The sequence below is a fragment of the Rhinoraja longicauda genome, chromosome 24 (assembly GCF_053455715.1).
Source record: "Rhinoraja longicauda isolate Sanriku21f chromosome 24, sRhiLon1.1, whole genome shotgun sequence".
Classification (NCBI taxonomy): domain Eukaryota; kingdom Metazoa; phylum Chordata; class Chondrichthyes; order Rajiformes; family Arhynchobatidae; genus Rhinoraja; species Rhinoraja longicauda.
Genome location: NC_135976.1, coordinates 25,015,600 through 25,037,071, shown reverse-complemented (window position 1 = coordinate 25,037,071; position 21,472 = coordinate 25,015,600). Strand labels below are relative to the sequence as shown.

At 47.8% G+C, this 21,472-nt stretch overlaps 1 protein-coding gene across 1 annotated transcript in view; it reads left to right on the top strand.

Annotated features, from left to right (window-relative positions):
- Positions 1 to 9,532: 9,532 nt before the first annotated feature.
- LOC144605317 (ras-related protein Rab-44-like) overlaps positions 9,533 to 21,472 on the top strand; it is a 61,070-nt gene continuing 49,130 nt past the window's right edge. Inside the window, 9 exon segments of the mRNA XM_078420439.1 lie at positions 9,533 to 9,763; positions 10,752 to 10,863; positions 11,161 to 11,341; positions 12,963 to 13,109; positions 14,211 to 14,301; positions 17,341 to 17,436; positions 19,528 to 19,712; positions 20,429 to 20,486; positions 20,906 to 21,090. Of these exon segments, the coding sequence (XP_078276565.1) occupies positions 9,533 to 9,763; positions 10,752 to 10,863; positions 11,161 to 11,341; positions 12,963 to 13,109; positions 14,211 to 14,301; positions 17,341 to 17,436; positions 19,528 to 19,712; positions 20,429 to 20,486; positions 20,906 to 21,090 (1,286 nt within the window).

Here is a 21,472-nt window from a genome sequence, read left to right as displayed (position 1 = left end):
AATTAACCGACAAACCTGTACGTCTTTCGAGTAAGGGAGGAAACCGAAGATCTCGGAGAAAACCCACGCAGGTCCCGGGGAGAACGTACAGACAGCACCCATAGTCGGGATCGAACCCGGGTCTCCTGCGCTACATTCGCTGTAAGGCAGCAACTCTACTGCTGCGCCACCGTGCTGCCCCACGGTATTCGGGTGATCGTAGGCCGAAGGGCCTGTTTCCACATTATACCTCTAAAACTAAAGCTGAAACTAAGATGTCCAGTGTGACTCTGGGAATGAATCAGTTGTAACTGGGTGAGAGTCCCTCTCTGGTCTGGGTCAGTGCGTCCTGTGTCATTCTAGATCAGAGTGAGTCTGGTGTGACTCTGAGTCAGTGAGTCCAGTGTTACTTACTGCCTTGGATCTCAGGTGTGTGTGCACTGTGTCCCCTGAGCTTATGTTAGTAACCCAGCCTTTCCCATTTAGATGTATTTGATCTGTGGCCAACGCTGGCCCGTTTCACACACTGAACAACCTTCCTGCTTTTTTTCTACTGATGTCATCCTAACTCTACAATAGAAACTCTTTAGTTCTGCACACACATCCTCTCTCCTCACTGACATTTCACAGTCAGTGTGCACTTTGCTGAGTTTGTGATGGACCCTGTAATTATGAGGTGTTAACTGACAGCCCCCGAGAACAGATCTGGCATTGTACGTCACACAATGTATCAATGTTTACTCCGCCATTCAATCATGGCTGATCTATCTCTCCCTCCTAACCTCATTCTCCTGCCTTCTTCCCTTTACTCCTGACACCCGTACTAATCAAGAATCTATCTCTGCTTTAAAAATATCCATCGACTTGGCCTCCAAAGAATTCCACAGATTCACCACCCTCTGACTAAAGAAATTGCAATCCTTCTTCCATGTAAAGACTCTGTGGGATCGCAACCCTGAGCTTTTGAAGGTGGTGGTTCAAGTGTGGTAGGAGGGTCAATAAATCTCCAGCAACCTCCTGATCTGTTTTATTGAATTGAATTAAATACTGGGCCAGTGATCTTCGATGGTCTTTAAGTTGGGAGAGTTGCTTATGGTCTTTCTTTTTCCCTCAACAGACAGGGATATCATTGCCTGAGTCGTGTTACTGGATCAGGGAAGGACCTCAGAGCAGAAGGTAGAGAAAAGCAGAAGTGTAGATATCAATGTTCTGGTAGATCAGGGCGAGTTTCTTGCTCAACTTCCTCTGCTAAGCACAAATGTCCAATCTTCCCTTGTCAGATTATTTTGGTTTAATAAGTCTGAGAACAACAAACCTTCGGTGCCTTTTTCCATTCTACATGCCCCAGTTCCATATTTCCTTTGACATAGGATGGCATTCAAGCCATCATTTATACCAGAGAAATCCCTTTCCCCACCCCAGTAATTTCCCTGCAACCTTGTCTCCCCACATTCCCATCCATTCTGCACAAAAGAGAAACAATCATGAAGGCACTTCAATCAGGAACCAAATGGTACTCTTGGAAATGTCCAAAGAGACCTCTTGGCCCAACATGTTGGTGCAGCTGGTTGCTGGGATGGGGAGTTACCCACTGTCCAATGTCGGATACATAGCTCAAAGACGACGCCTTGGCTCTGGTTTGGTGGGGCCAATGCTGCAGGTCTGGTAGAACCAGGGCACTGGATCTGGTATGGCTTCCCTCATGGCACCACAGATGGCATCTGCCCTAGTGTGGTTCATACAGTGGCTCTGTGGTAGAGTTCCTGGAGAACTGGGTTTGGTTCAATCTCCAGAAACATAGCTCACTTTCCAGATTGAATAAGCTCTAAAGATGTAGTGTGCAATAACAGATGGCATCCTTCATAGGACATGCAGAAGCAAAGACTTCTCAAGTGGAAGGTAATGATTCAACAGTGGCAGAAACATCCAAAGGATGCAGCTGGTAGAACTGCTGTCTCTCAGCGCCAGAGACCCGGGTTGGATCCTGACCGTGGGTGCTGTCGGTGCGGAGTTTGCAAGTTCTCCCCGTGACTGCGTGAGTTTCCTCCGGGTGCTCTGGTTTTCCTCACAGCCGTGTCCCTCACAGTTGCCTCTCTTACAGCTGTTTTCCTCACAGCTGTTTCCTTCACCGTTGTTTCCCCCACAGTTGTCCCTCCCACATGTCTCCCTCAGCTGCCTCAAGCACAGCTGCCTTTATTACAGCTGTTTTCCTCATGGCTGCCTCCAACACAGCTGCCTGCCTCCCTCATATCTCCCCTCACAGCGGTCCCCCTCACATCTGCCTTACAGCTGTCAGAGGGGAGAAGCTTTGCCAAAGAGGGTGGTGGGTGCCTGGAGCACGCTGCCAGGGGTGGTGGTGGAGGCAATTAAGAAGCTTTTAGATAGGCACAAAAATGCTGCAGTAACTTAATGGGTCAGGCAGCATCTCTGGAGAAAAAGGATGGGTGGCGTTTCGGGTCGGGACCCTTCTTCAGCACATGGTTATGCAGGGGTGGAGGGATATGGATTACCTTGGTATCATGTTATGGGCCAAAGACACTGTTCCTATGGTGCACTGTTCTATGATCTGTGACGTGGCAAAGGCGCGAAGGAAAGAACAACTGGGAAATATGCCCTGCTCTGTGACTAATCACTCCAGCCTGAGACATTCTGAACTTTCATGTTAAGAGTAATGGGAACTGAACAAGCTCTTGAAAGAGTGCAGTTTCCTCATTAACAAGGCATAGGGGTGTTTCTTGGCCATCCATTAGTTTGAATCAGCTGCTGTATTTTTCTCGTATACCCTGATAGAGTTATAGAGTCATAGAGTCATACAGTGCGGAAACATGCCCTTCAGCCCAACTTGCCCACACGGACAACATGCCCCATCTACACTAGCCCCACCTGCCTGAGTGAGTTTGGCCCATATCTCTCTCAACCTGTCCTATCCATGAACCTGTGCAAATGTTTCTTAAACGTTGCGATTGAGATGTTTTTCCTGTGATAAGGAAATTATATTTGCTTATGAGGCAGAAAGCGGCCATTTGGGCCGTCGAGTCTGTCAGCTCTGTGCAATTCCCCCACTTATTACTCCCTCTCACATTGGCCATGTGTGTGCGTGTGTGTGAGTGTGTGTGTGTGTGAGTGTGTGTGTGTGTGAAAGTGTGTGCGAGAGAGATTGTGTATGTGAGAGGGAGTGTGTGTGTGTGAGTGTGTCTGCAAGTGTGTGTGTGTGAGAGAGTGTGTGCGAGAGAGATTGTGTGTGTGAGAGTGTGTGTGTGAGTGTGTGTGTGTGAGTGTGTGTGTGTGTGAGGGAGTGTGTGCGAGAGAGATTGTGTGTGAGAGAGAGATTGTGTGAGTGAGTGTGTGTGTGTGAGTGTGTGTGTGTGAGTGTGTGTGTGTGTGTGAGGGAGTGTGTGCGAGAGAGATTGTGTGTGTGAGAGAGATTGTGTGAGTGAGTGTGAGTGTGTGAGTGTGTGTGTGTGAGTGTGTGTGTGAGTATGTGAGAGAGTGTGTGTTTGACAGTGTGTGAGTGTGAGTGTGTGTGTGTGCGAGTAAGTGAGTGTGTGAGTGTGTGAGTAAGTGAGTGTGTGAGTGAGTGAGTGTGTGAGTGAGTGAGTGAGTGAGTGAGTGAGTGAGTGAGTGAGTGAGTGAGTGAGTGAGTGAGTGAGTGAGTGAGTGAGTGAGTGAGTGAGTGAGTGAGTGAGTGAGTGAGTGAGTGAGTGAGTGAGTCTGGTTGGCCTTGCAGACCCAGCAGTACTAGTCACTCCATCCTCACCTCGTCCTCGTCCTCGATGCTGAGGCCTCACTCACCATTCCTTCCCGTCCAGTTGCCTGTGGTGGCCATTTGCCCTCACTAATCTACAGGGCACAGCATTGCCAACAATGGTATCTTGGTGGAGATCTCCTCGCAGGATGGAGCCCTGATGTGCTTTATCAAGATACGATGCTTTCAAATGGGCTAAATCCAACGTGCAAATCTGGTTGGATGCGTCAAGTTGAACAGAAGGATATGCGGGGCACTAACTTCATGCTTGGATTGCAATTCTAAGTTGTATCAGTCTGGGCTGGTACGCCCGGTACAGAACATGCTTTATGACATGGGGTCAGCTCCATTACTGAAGAGAGAGTGAGGGTCGGCCTTCATACCCTGCCTTTTGCAGAACCATTGGGTTTAACTTCCATGGGTGAGGTATCTTCAAATGCTTTCATAGCAGAATAAGCAGCAATGCTGTTTGCTGTGCTAAGATACAAGCTCACATGTTACCATTTATTCTCAGCAAAGCTGTTGACTGAAGTGTGAGAAGTGAGCAGGCAGTGAGTGAACCGACATGTCCAGCCAAACCCATCCAGGCCTACATTCCTACTCTGAGGTTGGGATAGAGATGCATTAATGAGAGCATCACCAAAGACCCACACCGCCCTGGCCACGCTCCGGATTTACTCCTACCATCGGGAACAAGGTAAAGGAGTCCGAAAGCTGTGATCACCAGGTTCTTCACTCCACCCCGATACATGTGACAATAAACTGAACTAAACTGAGATACTCCAATGATCTGTCTATTCCTCCACCACTGGCTGGGTGCAGGGGGCCAGGGCGGCACGGTGGCGCAGCAGTTGAGTTGCAGCCTTGCAGCGCCAGAGACACGGGTTCGACCCTGACCATGGGTGCTGTCTGTACAGAGTTTGTACATTTTCCCCGTGACCTGCGTGGGTTTTCTCCAGGTGCTTTGGCTTCCTCCCAGACTCCCAAAAGATATACAGGTTTGTGGGTTAATTGGTTTTGGTAAAAATTGTAAACTGTCCTTCGTGTGTAGGATGGTGCTAGTGTACTGGATGATTGCTAGTCGGCATGGACTCGGTTGGCTGAAGGGTCAGTTTCTGTGATGTATCTCTAAAGGTACTCTGGATATCTGTCGATTCCCTGTCCACTGGATGAGCGCAGAGCCCAGGAACTCTAAAGTTGTGTCCATGCCTTCTCCATGGGTTGAGTTCACAGGCACAGGTACTCTATTCTGTCTATTCCCCATCCACCGGCCTAATGCACAGGCCCAGGTTCTCCAGACCCATGTCTATTCCCATCTACTGGATGAGTGCAGAGGCCCATGTTCTCCAGATACCTGTCCTTTTACACTGAATACAAAGAACTAATAATGACAAATCATGACCACAGTGAATCCGGCCCTTCCCCCCCCCCACCCACTTCACAGGAAGTGCCACTGGCTGCCGTGGTTATTGCTTAAACTCAACCCGATAAAATCAACGGAAAGACTGATGCAAGTCATGACTCTGGCATTGCTTCACAGCACAGAATGTGCATGGAGTACGTGGAGTGAGGCTCTGGACCAGAGTTTCTCTAGATCGGGGGGGATATCACACACACATCCACGCAGCTACTGGGACGGGCTGTTCCCAGCCCCAGGAAAGTAGAGACTGCACCCCCTGATTAACGGAGGGGCACACAGCTGTGTTTCCAGGACCTCACGTTTGCACTGAGGGAGTCGTTCCGTGTGTGAGTATAACGACCTGTGGTGGGTCGCGAGACAGTGCATGTGTGCTGCTGAGTGTGTGAAGCTCTATGCATCCATGTGCACAATGATTGTGAGTACTGGGTTGTTCCGGGGATCTTTGGCAGCTTGTTAGTTGTGGGTGTTATTGTAGAGAATGTCCCTGATCATGTGTGTAGGTATGCATGTATGTGGGTCTCTATTGTGTGGTGTGTCTGCATGCGTGTCTGTGTATATGCACTTTTGTGTCCATATAGGCATGCATGTGTATATGTAGTATGTGCATGTGAGAGAGAGTGTGGGCTCATGCATGTGGTGTTTATGTGGGGAGTTGATGGTGTGTGTGTGTGTATCTGTGTGTGGGTGTGTGTGTTTAATTTAGAGATACAGCATGGAAACAGACCCTTTGGCCCACAAAGTCCGCACACAGCACATCCTGTTGATGGCAGCTATTGGGTTCAACTGGCGATGTTTTGTATTGAGACCTGTCAGTCGGCCTTGCAGATGAATCCTATTAATGAGGTCTAATGTTGGGCCTCGTTAATGATTCCTATTGTTGGGACTTATTCGGGATTCCTATTGCTGGCTACTATTGGTGGTTCTGTTGTAGAAACAAGGAACTGCAGATGCTGGTTAACACACAAAAGGACACAAAATGCAGCAGGTCAGGCAGCCTCTCTGGAGCAGAGTGCAGGAGTAACTGAGGAAGGGTCTCGACCCGAAATATTGCCTGTCCATGTTTTCCAGAAATATTGCCTGACCATGTTCTCCAGAAATATTGCCTGTCCATGTTCTCCAGAACTGTTGCCTGACCATGTTCTCCAGAAATATTGCCTGTCCATGTTCTCCAGAACTGTTGCCTGACCAGCTGAGTTACTTCAGCACTTTGCGTCGCTTTGATGGTTCCTTTTGTTGGGGCCAATTCAAGGGGGATAAAAATGTTCTGAAGAAAGGTCTCGATCCGAAACATCACCCATTCCTTCTCTCCAGAGATGCTGCCTGTCCTGCTGAGTTAGTCCAGCATTTTGTGTCTATCTTCGATTTAAACCAGCATCTGCATTTCCTTCCTACACAACTGGTGTTGTTTTCTATTTTTGACCTATATTTGTATCTTAATGACATTGTTCAATATATTCATACATTGAGTAATAACACTTCATGATTCAACTGTTAAAACTTTGCAAATGGAGCCACCTTTTTTTTCCATTTCCATCTGCAAGATGCCGCCTAAAAACAATCAGAATGGAACACAAGGTTTCCCAGGAGCTTGATATCAGCAGTAGTAAGCACTTCTTCTCCTTAATTTGGTGAAGAATAAAAATATATTAAAATGATGGTCAAAAATGTCCAATAATAAAAACAAACAAAACTTCCCTATTTATAACTTTGGGCTGGTGTTTTTCGAGCTTGCTGTAACATCGTTCAGTTTGAGCTGGAATATCACCAGTAGGTGGCAGGTATGAGCAGTGTCGGCCTTCACTACCTCAATCCCTTCAGAAGGAGAGGAGAACAAAATGGCATCCTGCAGTTCTGGTCTCATTCAGATCGCACAACCCGGCTTCACCAAATCCAAGAAAGCATTGTGCTGCATCTCACCATCAGTACATGCCTCTCCCACCATGGTACGAGGAGCTTTCTCGATTTTATCTCCAGGCAATACTTCTCAGTCCTCCTTCCGCTGTTGAACTGCCAGCACATTCGAGACTGAGTGATGTTGCTAGCTCACCAGAACAGTCCCATCAGTCCCACTCCCTCTCTGTAACCTATTCTATCTCACAGGCTTACCACTCTTCCCAGATTCCACCCCTCACCCATACACAACAAGCAAGTAACAGTGACCAATCAACCTACCAATCCCCTTGGCTTTGGGCTGTAGGGAGAACTGGAGCACCTGGAGCAAACCCACATTGTCATATGGAAAGCATGCAAACTCCAAGCATGAACAACACCCAAGATCAGGATCAAACCCAGGTCTCTGGCACTCCTGGGCAGCAGTTCTACCAGCTGCACCACCGTGCCACCTGTCTGAAGAAGTCGGGAAATTTGGCTTGAGAGAAGTTGACCCCATTTGTCTCTGAGAAGTTATTACAGAACACATTATACTCTCAATTTGGAAATTGCCATTTGAGACGTAGCCATTTCCATAGGAAATATGCACTGTGGTCAATTTTCCCGTAAATGGGATCCACGTTTATCTTGAGAATGAAGACACGAGGGACTGAAGATGTTGGCTTACAAAATAAAAGATACAAGGTGCTGGAGTAACTCAGCGGGTCAGGCAGCATCTCTGGAGAATATGGATAAGTGATGTCTTGGGTCGGGACCCTTCTTCAGACTGATTGCAGTGAGGGCAGAGAAAGCTGGAAGAGAGATGGTGGCGAGACACAGTCTGGGAAGTGGTAGGTGGATGCAAGTGAGGGGGGAGTTTTGATTGGTAAATGGTTGGATAAAGTCCAGAGGCGACAAAGGCAAAAAGTGTGAGATAAGGAGATAGGGATAGAAGCAGTGTGAAATGTGAAGCCAGAGGAATTTAGGTGTAAGGGGCTGGGGGGGGGGGGGGGGGAGGGAGGGGAAAGGGGGAAAAGGGTGTGCATCCTGGTGGGACATGGGGAAGAGAGGAGAAATAGGGGGAGAGAAAAGAGGGGGGGGGGTGTGTTTGTAGGATAATTACCTAAAATTGGTGAATTCAATGTTCATACAGTTGGGTTGTAAGCTGCTCAAGTAGAATATGAGGCGCTGTACCTCTAGTTTGTGTCAGGCCTCCCTCTGGCAATGGAGGAGTCCCAGGACAAAAATATCAGTATGGGAATTGGAAAAAGGGTTAACAACCGGGAGGTCAAGTGGGCCTTGGTTGCTTCTCGCCGATGGAAAGTAGGCAACATTGGGAACACTGAATGCAGTGGATGAGGTTAGACAAGGCACAGGTGGACATCCACTTCACCTGGAAGGACTGCTGGGGTCCCTGGATGGATGTGAGGGAGGAGGTGTATTTTGGTTTAGTTTATTATTGTCACTTGTTCTGAGGTATAGTGGAGACTTTTTTGTTACATGCCATCCAGTCAGTGAAAAGACTATACATGATTACAATCAGGCTGTCCACAGTGTCCCACTGTGCTGTCACTTTCATCAGATGGTTCTTGGTCAAACACACTGACATTGTTGAGTCTGAAGAAGGATTCCGACCCGAAACGTCACCTATCCATATTCTCCAGAGATGCTGCCTGACCCACTGAGTTACTCCAGCACTTTGTGTCCTTTGGTGTTAACCAGCATCTGCAGTTCTTCGTTTCTACACTCCCTTAACGGTAGGGAAATAACTGCAGATGCTGCTACAAATCGAAGGTATCACAAAAAGCTGGAGTAACTCAGCAGGTCAGGCCAGGGCCGTTTTTACAGCATTATGGGCCCCCGGGCCAAGCAGTGTACTGGGGCCCCCACCGTTACTCTCCCCCACCCCCCTTTCCCTACCAGCCCCCCCTGTCGTGCCGGCGAAAAGCACTTACCGAAAAGCACTTAGCGATGGACTTAGGGTGCTACATTGTTCCGAAAAACACTTACAGATCGCTGTGAGAAGCACTTAGGGACCGAAAATGTTGCGAAAAAAGCACTTATTGAACCTACATTTTTAAAGTAGTATTTATTTATTGCAAGTCACTTAACATACACAGATCAGCATGGGGCCCCTATGCTCGTGGGCCCCCGGGCAAGTGCCCATCAGGCCCATGCGTTAAGATGGCCCTGGGTCAGGCAGCATCTCAGGAGAGAAGGAATGGGTGACGTTTCGGGTCGAGACCCTTCTTCAGACTGATGTCAGGGGAGGGGGTGGGACAATGTCCATGACATCAGTCTGAAGAAGGGTCTCGACCCGAAACGTCACCCATTCCTTCTCTCCTGAGGTGCTGCCTTGTCCCTGAACTAATCGCTCCTCGCACATTGATGGAAAGTCCTTTTTTAATCTCACTTCCTCGACATAATCCGATGAATTATTTGCATTGTACCAGGCCGGTCGCTCAGCTCCCTTTCTCCGTCTCCCAGAAAGGTAGGAAGCGAAGGGTCGTTGTGTTGGGATGGCAGAGAGCGGTAACCCAAATCCCAAGGCCGGTAAGCTCTCCCGGGTTGGCCGGAGGACGGCGAGGCGCAGGAGGAATTTTCCTGAATCGCGGGAACCGGAGGTCGAGGAGGAGGACAGAGGAGAGAAGCAGAGCTTCGGGGAGAAGTTCGTCATGGAGAAGGTCCAGGAGTTCTTCCTGGAGTGTGGCGGGGGTGAGAGGGGCTTCATCACACGGGAAGACATGCAGGTAAGATGTCTCCACTGTGCTCTCTACTGTCTAACCCCCACCCCACTGTGTCCCCAAGGCATGGAGCGCTCCATAATAAATCATTAAATTAAACTGAATACAGACCCTCCCTGGGTTACAGATGCCCAACCTATGGACACCCCTACATATGAACATGCTCCCATAATGTTATTGACATTAAAAGTCCAATTTAGGTACAAATGTTTGTTCTTATGAACAGCAGAACTCGCTTCTTCCTGCGCTCCACCTTTAGTAATTGTTCTTTCTTATCAGGATTATTATGGTTCTGAAGCCATTCATTACAATACTGTGGAGGTAGACAACACTGGCTAGGTGAGGTCTGCTATATGATTTTATGGGTTGCATGCAAAACAATGCATTTCACTGCATCTCGGTACATGTGACAATAAAGTACAAGGTTATCCTTTATTCAGGTATGGTTACCCTCTTGTGGCCTCCTTTTGTCTTCCTCACAACTCACTTTCCCACTTACCTTTGTGTCGTCAGTGAATTTCATGATCGTACCTTTATTCCTTCAGCAACTAGTGTTAAGATTGTATGAAGTTGAGGTCTCAGCTCTGATCCCTGGGGCACAACATTTGCAGCATCAAACTAACCCGAGAACGAACAAAGTATGCTTCCCCTCGATGACCCATTATTCGGTCAATCTTCTATCCCCAGGACAACATGTTGCCTCCTGCACCAGGAGCTCAATTGTTTGCATGTGTGTATGACGGCATGTTTTTGCTTATGGAGCATTTGTGCTTGGACCTGTGTGTGCATGCATGCGTGTATGTGTCAGAGCATCAATGCATGCATGCGAACATTTTTGCAAGCATGCATGCCCACACAAATGCACATGCCTGCATGATTTTGCAGTGTATGTGTGAGAGCATCAATGCACGCATGCTAACATTGTTGCAAGCATGCATGGCCCAGTGTATGCATGTGTCTGCATGATTTTACCGCTGTCTCGATCTTTCAACAGAAGCTGCAGCAGAAGTTTCCCTTCAGTTCAGAGGAGTTGGAGATGGTGTTTGATAACCTGGACGTGGACACCAAAGGCATTCTGACCCCAGAACAGCTTACTGAGGGGCTGAGTAAGTTCAGAATAAAACTTTGCAAACTCTCTTTAGTTTAGTTTCGAGATACAGCTTGGAAACAGGCCCTTTGGCCCACCGAGTCCGTACAGACCATTGATCACCTGTTCACACCATGGTGAGCTAATCAGTCTGCGAAGATATCCCTGATTAACAATTGATTGAACTGGATTGATTAGACCCACAAGCTCGAAGGCTGATTAATGTTTGGTTTGGTGCTTTGAGATTTGTGTGCGGTGTTTAGCGGAGATGTTGTCCCTGGCGTTATCCATGTCCCGTTTCTCCTCTAACCTCCAGGCCAGTTCCTGAGCGACCAGGGGGAGGACAGGAATGTTTCATGTCTGAAGGTTGCTGCCGAACCCCAGTACACCCACTCCGATTCCCACAGCCTCCAGGACCAGGTTGACGTTGAAGATGAGGAGAAGCATCAGTTTGCCGCACTGATGGAGAAACTGGGAGCTGCTGTCATCTTTGAAGAGTAAGTGTGAAATCCCGGAGTTCCTCCTGCAGGTCGTGGCTTTGCCAGGGAGCGCCTCTGTTCCTCTCCAAGGGAAGAATAATTCCCAAAGGTGCAAGGAGTGTTGAGGTTTTGCAAGGCACTGGTCAAACCCCATTTGGAGTATTGTGAGCAGTTTTGGGTACCGTATCCGAGGAAGGATGTGCTGGCAATGGAGAGGATCCAAAAGAGGCTTACAAGAATGATCCCAGGAATGATTGGGTTAAGGAATTATGAACTTTTGAATGCACTGGGCCTGTACTCGTTGGAGTTTAGAAGGATGAGGGGGGGGGACCTCATTGAAACTTACCGAATAGTGAAAGACCTGGATGTGGAGAGGATGTTTCCACTAGTAGTAAAGTCTAGGACCAGAGGCCATAGCCTCAGAATAAAAGGGCGTACTTTTATTTAGTCAGAGTGTAGTGAATCTGTGGAATTCATTGGCACAGGCGGCTGTTGAGGCCAAGTCAACGGATATTTTAAGGCGAGATTGACAGGTTTTTGGTTAGTATAGATGCCAGAGGTTATGGGGTGAAGGCAGAAGAATGGGGTTGAGAGGGAAAGATGGATCAGCTGTGATTGAATAGTGGAATAGACTTGAGAGGCCGAATGGCCTAATTCTGCTTCTAGAACTATTGAACATGTTGCACTGTGACATTTTGTTACATCCTCATTGTCACACTGATATACCCCATTCATGGTTGTGCTGTGAGGTATCCCACTCCCTAATTAAAGGTATGTGGCACATTATAGTGTAAAAGTGCTGAGCGCATCCTACTGTCACAGGGAAGGTATGAGGATTATAACTGCATTAACCAAGAGTGTGGAGTAATATATCACAATAAAACAGTTAGGCTATGGCATATAGATATTTTAAAAATTCATTTTCAGGGTCCGGCAGTTACTGGCAACAGCAGCATTTATTGTCCATCCCTAATTGCCGTCAAGAGCGTGATAGTGAGCAGCCATTAAGCAATGACACCCCTTCACCTTGGCCATTCCTCCTCATTTCTGCTCTCCATCCCCAAATAGCACATACTTACACGAATATGTCGGATAATTCATTTAACCATCTGGTTGGATCACCAAAACACTGTTCTCTGCAAACATCTTATTATTCCGGGGTTATCCCCGATTGCAGAGGTAACTATGACTTTTCACCTCGGCTGCAATCAGTTTTCTTAAATATTTGATATCCGCCGTCCTGCAATCCTGGGTTGTTAAACAGTTCACCAATTCATCCTTGGCCTAAGCTCTGGAATTCTTTATCACTGAACTCCATCTCTCCCAATTTTTGTACTTATTTATATCAGTGTTTGATGTGGATGTGTGGTACATTGGAGGTTTACTGAGGGGTATGGGCAGTTCCACAAATTCTCTCTCACTATTTGACCATCTGTCCACACCCTCTCTCTCTCTCTCTCTCTCTCTCTCTCTCTCTCTCTCTCTCTCTCTCTCTCTCTCTCTCTCTCTCTCTCTCTCTCTCTCTCTCTCCCCTTCTCTCCTCTCTCTCTCTCTCTCTCTCTCTCTCTCTCTCTCTCTCTCTCTCTCTCTCTCTCTCTCTCTCTCTATCTCTCTATCTCTCTATCTCTCTCACTCTCAGTAAGTCAGAGATTTGGAAGCTGTGGATCCAGCTCAGACGCAACGAGCCAAACTTGCTGGGGCACCTGGAGGACTTCCTGTCCAAAATGACCGGCCAAATACAGGACACTCTGCATGAGAAGGAGGATCTGGAACGCACCTTAAAAAAGTGAGTAATGTCCCACCAGCTACACTCCAAAAGCAAAACAAGCTGCAGATGCTGGAAATCTGAAATAAAAAGGCAGCAAATGCAGGGAACTCTGCCCACCCCTCAGCAGATCAATCAGAGAAGCACCCAGACCAGCTTGAGTGGCCTTGAAGAGGCAGACACATGTTAAAGAGGCAGCAAATACACCACACTTGTAACTCATGTACTGGAGGTTGCGGGGAGACCTGTTAGAACAATATAAAATCAGGAGGGGTGTAGATAGGATAGACAGACAGAATCTTTATACCAGGATGGAAAAATCAAATACTAGAGGGCACCACTTTAAGGTGAGAGTGGCAAAGTTTAAGGGAGATGAGCGGGGCAAGTTTTTTACACAGAAGGTCATGAGTGCCTGGAATGTGTACTGAGTGAATAACGTTTAGTGCAAGATAAAATCAAGTAAAGTCCAATCTAAGATAGTCCGACGGGCTCGAATAAGGTAGATTGTAGCTCAGGACTGCTCTCTAGTTGTTGTTAGATGGTTCAGTTGCCTGATAACAGCTGGGAAGAAACAGTTCCTGAATCTGGAGGTGAGCGTTTTCACACTTCTATTCCTCTTGACTGATGGGAGAGGGGAGAAGAGGGAGTGGCTGAGTGTGACTTAAGGAAGGAAATCGGACAGCATCCTAGCTTTTATGGAAGGAAATCAGAGGGTACCACTGCTTATGGAAGGAACCTGCAGAGGCTGGAGCAGTACTGGAAAACAAAATAACTCCCTGATGGAAATCTGAAGAAAGGTTGCTGGAAATACTCAGTGGGCCGGGCAGCACCAGTGGAGAGGGAAACAGATTCAACATTTCTGATCAAAAACCTTTCATCGGAAGTTCTGACGAACAATCATGGACCTGAAATGTCACCTCTGTTTCTCTCTCTCGCTCCAAAGATGCTGCCTGATCTGCTGAGTCTTTCCAGCACTTTGCTTTTTTTCATTCCTATTACCATTTGCTACAGGAAGAAAAAGGCTGCCTGAAAATCTGTTAATACCCCAGAGATCAGAGCTGAGGTGAGGTGTCCAGATGCCAGGACCTCTGTCCAACACTGACCTCTCTGCTTTTTCCGCAGGAAGATGGTGGAACACAATGCAGACATGCAGAGACTCTATGAGGAGATGGAGCTTCAAATCAACAATGAGAAGGAAAGGATAGAGGGGGAGGTAAGAATTGCAAACAGTCTGCACTTTAAATAAGCTAATACTTAAACCGATCACACGTGCAGCCTCAACGCTTTATGTGGATCAGTATATATGTATATACAGATACTCCCCGACTTAAATAAGGTTTACTTCTTTGCAGACCCTTGTTTAAGTCAGATGTGATGTAGGTCAGAAATGGAAGAGCCACTGCACACGCGCAGATTTACTATTTGACATGTAGAGCACATGGGAGCTCCGACATGGAGACCACATGGGAGCTCCGACATGGAGACCACATGGGAGCTCCGACATGGAGACCACATGGGAGCTCCGACATGGAGACCACATGGGAGCTCCGATATGGAGACCACATGGGAGCTCCGACATGGAGATCACATGGGAGCTCCGACATGGAGACCATATGGGAGCTCCGATATGGAGACCATGCAGGAGCTCCGACATGGAGACCATATGGGAGCTCCGACATGGAGACCACATGGGAGCTCCGATATGGAGACCATGCAGGAGCTCCGGCATGGAGACCACATGGGAGCTCCGACATGGAGACCACATGGGAGCTCCGACATGGAGACCACATGGGAGCTCCGACATGGAGACCACGTGGGAGCTCCGATATGGAGACCATGCAGGAGCTCCGGCATGGAGACCATATGGGAGCTCCGACATGGAGACCACATGGGAGCTCCGATATGGAGACCACATGGGCATTGATGGGCTTAAAGAATTGCTAATGTAAGTGCGAGTTTATGTAAGTCTCCTATTACGTACGTCGGGGAGTGCCTGGACAAACATCACCACATTTACTGAGTTAAGTCTTCACTGACATCCAGTTAGACTGAGTAGCAGAGCCATCAATGGAATGTGGATGTGAGAGCTAATTGGTCCATTGACTTGGACAAATCAAGAAGACAGAACTGATGCAATAAATTATTTCAGTTATAGGGGAGTTTCTTACAGACACGGTTCATTGACGGTTCTAAAGATTAAAAGTTAATTTTCTTTAACTTGCATTAAATTTGCGTTATCGAAAATGTAAAGTCGCAAAAAAGGTTAAAAGAAACCAAATATCAATTCCTGGCTGCCATTTTGAGAAATAATTTCCTAGTCCCATAAGGGGCCGCTGGTCAGAGGAGAAGAGGTTTTCATATCTTTTAAAGGCATTAAAATGATATTGTGCGTTATGGAGTCATTCGCTTATGACGCTGAATTGTGCGTCATTCTTATGTTGTTGGTCAAAGTTCTGTGAAGATTGTGATTGTCAAATGTGAAGGTCCCAGAATCTGTGTGTAATGGTGTAGTTCACCAGTTTTAGAATGGACCATTCTGTTGACTCACAAGAAATCACATCTCATATAGTCAGAGAATCAAAGAGTGATACAATGTGGAAACAGGCTCTTCGGCCCAACTTGCCCACACCGGCCAACATGTCCCAGCTACAATAGTCCCACCTGCCAGCATTTGGTCCATAGTCCTCCAATCCTGTGCTACCCATGTGCCTGTCTAATTGCTTCTTAAATGTTGGGATAGTCCCTGCCTCAACTGCCTCCTCTGTCAGCTTGTTCCATATATCCACCACCCTTTGGGTGAAAACGTTACCCCTCAGATTCCTATTAAATCTTTTCCCCTTGACCATAAACCTATGTCTTCTGGCCCTCGATTCACCTACTCTGGGCAAGAGACTCTGTGCATCTACCCGAACTATTCCTCTCATGATCTTTTACACCTCTATAAGATCACCCCTCATCCTCCTGCGCTCCAGGGAAAACCCAGCCTACTCAACCTATTGCTATAGCTCAAACCCTCGAGTCCTGGCAACTTCCTGGCAATATCTACGTGCATTTATTTGCAACCTTGGCAACCAGTGCTTCATGGGATGTAACCCAGCACAAACACCACTCTTCCAGCTACTGGAGAGTGCTGCCGCTTAAAGAATGGAGTTGCTTTGAATGAAAGAAGGAAGGAAATTCTTCCACGGTTTCAGAGGGATGAGAACATGCTAGTGGAGAGTAGACTGACAGGATCTGTAGCAAGGGGGGCACCATGGGCAGATAGTCCTGGCAGGAGATTCCAGGGAGGTTTCCGTAAGGCAGAATATTACACGCAGTGCCTGAGTGTATGTGCTATGGAGAAGCATTCAACCATAGCAAACCCCACGCCACTCCAGTTGGCCAAAGGTGAAGTAGATTCAATGATACTTTATTGTCACATATACCTAGGTTCAGTGAAATTCTTTGGTGTTGCGTACAATACACAAAGTACGCAAAGTGTCGCCATTGTAGTATCTGGCGTGGACAAAGTTACAAAAGTACCCATTAGAGTTGTGAAGGTCCCTCTTTGTTTTTGGTGCCCCCCCTCCCCGCTGGGTTCTCGGCAGCACCCTGCTCTGTCCCTTTTTGCTCTTGGTGCCCACAACCCAGCCAGGTGTCTCCTTGTTCTCGGTGTCCCCCCCCCCCCCCCCCTGCCAGGTCCCTCTTTGGTATGGAGTTTGATAAAGCAGCAAACTGAGTGGTGAAGTAAAAATCAGCAGATTCTTCCTCCCTTGACTCCCCTCCCATTGCTTGCATTTTAACCTCAAGGACAAACTGCCCTCACTGTCCCAGCCAGGTTGCCTGGAGAAGGTGGGGGATCCAGGGGTTGATAGACCATATCTGGGGGGGGGGAGGATAAAGGGTTATACCATGGTGTATGGTATGGTCCCCATGAGGGGTTACACCATGCTGTGTTTATGGTCCCTGACCTGCGTGGCTTGGTATACATGTAAATTGTCCCCAGTGTGTAGGATAGTGCTAGTGTATGGTCATCACTGGTTGGCACAGACTCAGTGGGTCGAAAGGGTCTGTTTCCACGCTGTACCTCTAAACTAAATGAAACCTAAATTAAACTTTTGTGGTACCAGCTCTATATTTTTTGTCAAATTCTCAATGTCATAGTAGGTTTTGATCTCATGCTCTCTGGATAATAACTTTAAAAGTGTGAGTACATTGTGTATTATGCATATTTATCCATTCACTGATGGCTCATTTTCCTTCCTCCGTTCAGATTGTTGTGAGGTTCCAAGCCCAGAGTCAAGACCTACAGAAGGAGCTAGACAGCAAACAGGATGAAGTGCAACATCTGGTCCAGATGCAGGCACAGGTAAACCAGATGTGTATCCCAGATGCCACTTCACATGTTTTAACTTGCAATGTGTTCCCTCACCTCATCTCCACCTCAAGATGGGGCTTGTGATGAGGTTGATAAACTGGGATCTGCTGTAAGATCTGGGTTTAGCTTAGTTTAGTTACTAGAGAGTATTCTGAGGGATAGGTTATACAGGCATTTGGATGGGCAAGGCTTGATTAGGGATAGTCAGCATGGTATATGGGAGGTCATGTCTCACAAATCTGATTGAGATTTTTGATGACGTGACCAAAAAGGTCGATGAGGGCAGAGCTGTAGATGTTGTATACATGGATTTCAGTAAGGCATTCAACAAGGTTCCACATGGTAGGCTGCTCTGATTGGGATGAGAACATACAGGGAAAGATTAGCAAGTTTGCTGATACAAAAGGGGATCGTTTTGCAGATAGTGAAGATGGTTGTGAAAAATTGCAACAGGTTCTTGATCGATTGGCCAGGTAAGCTGAAGAATGGTAGATGGAATTTAATACAGAGAAATGTGAGGTGTTGCATTTTGGGATGTCTAACAAGGGCAGGACCTACACTGTGAATGGTAGGCCTCTGGGGAGTGTTGTAGAGCAGTGATCTACGAGTACAGGTGCATGGTTCCTTGAAGGTTGTGTTGCAGGAGATAAGGTGGTCAAAAAGGCTTTTGGTACTTTGGCCTTCATCAGTCAGAGTATTAAGTATAGAAGTTGGGAGGTCATGTTGCTGTTGTATAAGACGTGGCGAGACCGCATTTAGAATATTGTGTTCAGTTCTAGGTACCATGTTAGAGGAAAGATGTTGTCAAGCTTGAAAGGGTTCAGAGAAGATTTACGAGGATGTTGCCAGGACCAGAGGGTGTGAGCTATAGGGAGAGGTTGAGTAGGCTGGGTCTCTATTCCTTGGAGCGCAGCAGGTGTATAAAATCATGAGAGGAATGAATTGGGTAGATGCACAGAGTCTCTTACCCAGAATGGGGGAATCGAGGACCAGTGGACATAGATTCAAGGTGAAGGGGAAAAGATTTAGTAGGAATCTGAGGGGATAACTTTTTCACACAAAGGGTGGTGGGTGTATAGAACAAGCTGCCAGAGGAGGTAGTTGAGGCAGAGACGATACCAACGTTTAAGAAACAGTTAGACAGGCACATGGATAGGACAAGTTTAGAGGGATATGGACCAAACGCAGGCAGGTGGGACTAGTGTAGCTGGGACATGTTGGCTGGCGTGGGCAAGTTGGGCCGAGGGGCCTGTTTCCACACTGTATCATTCTATGACTATGAGATGGAGAAAAAGGATAAAACTGAAGGCAGGATGTTGGCTTGTTGATTGAACAAAGAGATTGAACGTGAGGAAGGTAGACACAAAATGGTGCAGTAACTCAATGGGTCAGGCAGCATCTCCGGAGAAAAGGAATAGATGCTGTTTCAGGTCGAGACCCTTCTTCAGACTGAGAGTCAGGGGAGAGGGAAACTAGAGGTATGAAAAGGTACAGGACAGACCAGAGCCAGCACCAATGACCAAGGAAAGGTGGAGCCCACGATGGTCCATTGTTGGCTGTGGAAGAGGTGATAATGAAGGTATATATCAATGCAACAGTGGAGCTAGCCAGGAACGGGGGATGACTAGGGTGGGGGAGGGATGTAGAGAGAGGGAATGCAGGGGATACTTCAATTTAGAGAAATCAACGTTCATACCACTGGGTTGTGAGCTGCTCAAGCAAATTATAAGGTGCTGTTCCAACAATTTGCGTGTGGCCACACTCTAACAGTGGAGGAGGCCCCAGGACAGAAAGGTCAGTATGGGAATGGGTAGGTGATTTATAATCTTTGGCAATGGGGAGGTTGCGTAGGCCAAGGCAAACTGAGCGTAGGTGTTCAGCGAAACGATTGCCCAGTCTGTTCATGGTCTCGCCCATGTATCTAGGTGTCCACACCCAGAACAGTAGATGAGGTTGGAGGAGGTACAAGTGAACCTATCCTGAGACTGAAGGTCAGCTCCAGGCTTGTCATCACAAGTTCCCCTCTCCCCCTGAGCTCTGATGAAATGAGTTCCTGGTCTAAGGTGTCCTTCCCACCTCCAGTTACAGGCAGAGCTCGTGTCCCTGCGCTGTAAACAGGACGAGACCAGCGCTGGGAACCAGGAGCTCAAGATGAGCAGCCAGGAGATGGCATGGCAGGTGGAGGGGGTGCAACAGGAGCTGCAGGAGGCACGGGATCGGCTGGTGATTCTCCAGGAGGAAGCTGCTCACCGGGAGGAGAGAGAAGGGTGAGAAAGATAAAAGAAACTGCTGAGGATGCTCTTGGTGCTGATATGGATAGGATGGGCTGAATGGCCTCCGAATATGTGTAGAAAGGAACTGCAGATGCTGCTTTACACCGAAGATAAACAAAATGCTGGAGGGACTCAGAGGGTCAGGCAGCATCTCTGGAGAAAAGGGAATAGGTGGCGTTTCGAGTCGAGACCCTTCTTCAGACTCAAGTCCGAAGAAGGATCTTGATTCGAAACGGCACCTATTTTCTCCAGAGATGCTACCTGACCCGCTGAGTTACCCCAGCATTTTGTGACTATCTTTGGCCTCCTTCTACAGTATGTCATAAGGAAGTACAAGAGAAATGGAAAGAATAGGCTGGTGTTCACCTTGTGCAATAGACACATCCCTCTGTTGGTTTGCACACTCCTTGCACGGTGGGTGAACTCACACCATATATTATGCACATACCCTACACACCGGGCACACCCAGGCCATGCACTATGTGTAACTCTTACACTCTGTCAACACACTGACATATCCCGCACACCGTGTAGAGGGACAGGTTGAAGAGACAGGTCAGACGATGTCAGAGGTCAGTTATACAATGCGCTGCGGTGGAGCAGGGGGACGTGGGCTTGAAGCGCAGGTGAGGGAGGCACCTGTAGCCTAGGCTTTGTAGTCTTTAATCTTTCTATCTGTCGCAGTCACTGATGTTCTCATCCTGTTGCAGGGAATGGAGGCAGTCTCTTGGCCTGGAGGGGCCCCGCTCGGAAGAAGCTGTTCAGCAGGTAACGAGGGAAGGTCGCAGCAGGTAAAGGGACAGGTTACTCACTGGCCACCTAAGGATGGACTCTGTTGCATAGACAACACATATTGGGCAAGCAGAGAGGGCTCATTACTCCCTGCATGAAGCAGTTCTGCACAGAGGTTGATTCATATTTTTGTGAGAGGATGATCTAGCAGCATCCAGCGTGAGGATACAGGTGCATTATCTAAATATTGCCTTCACATCTACAGGACATAGTTGGGACTGTGGAGAGTACCACAGCACAGGTGCCAGGGGGTTTCCCTTATCAAGAGTGCAATCAGTAGGCAGCTGGTAGAGCTGTGACCTCACAGGGTCAGAGACCTGAGTATTAAGGGGATAATTATTGTCATTAGAACAACACAAGTGCTACAGTCCCTCTGTGTGTTCCCCCTCCTCCAGTTTCAGGCGGAGCTCGAGTCCCTGCGCAGTAAACGGGACGAGACCAGCACTGAGAACCAGGAGCTGCATCTCACCAACCAGGAGCTGGAAGCACGGCTGGAGGGGATCCAACAGGAGCTGCAGGTGGCTCAGGATCGGCTGGAGATCCTCCAAGAGGAAGCAGCTCACGGAGAGGAGAGAGAAGGGTGAGGAACCCACACACCCCTCACACTGAGCAAGTTCCCTGTCCACACCCCATACACTCCACACACCGGTACAACACCTCTCATGCCACTCTGTACATGTACACCACTCTGACACTGCACGATGTGTACATTGTATATGCACTGTATGCACATTTGTCTTATCCTTTCCATGTGACGTCCACCATACAATACATTGCATACACACAGTGTGCTGTGCATACACACCACACTCCACGGATCAGGTACATTTTGCTCACACTCTAACATATGTGCAACATTTGTAAATGTGCACACACCGGACTTTGTCTGTATGCACACACTGCTCGTACCCGACACAGACAAGATTCCACCCACCTCACTGTCACTGACCCACTCCCTCTGT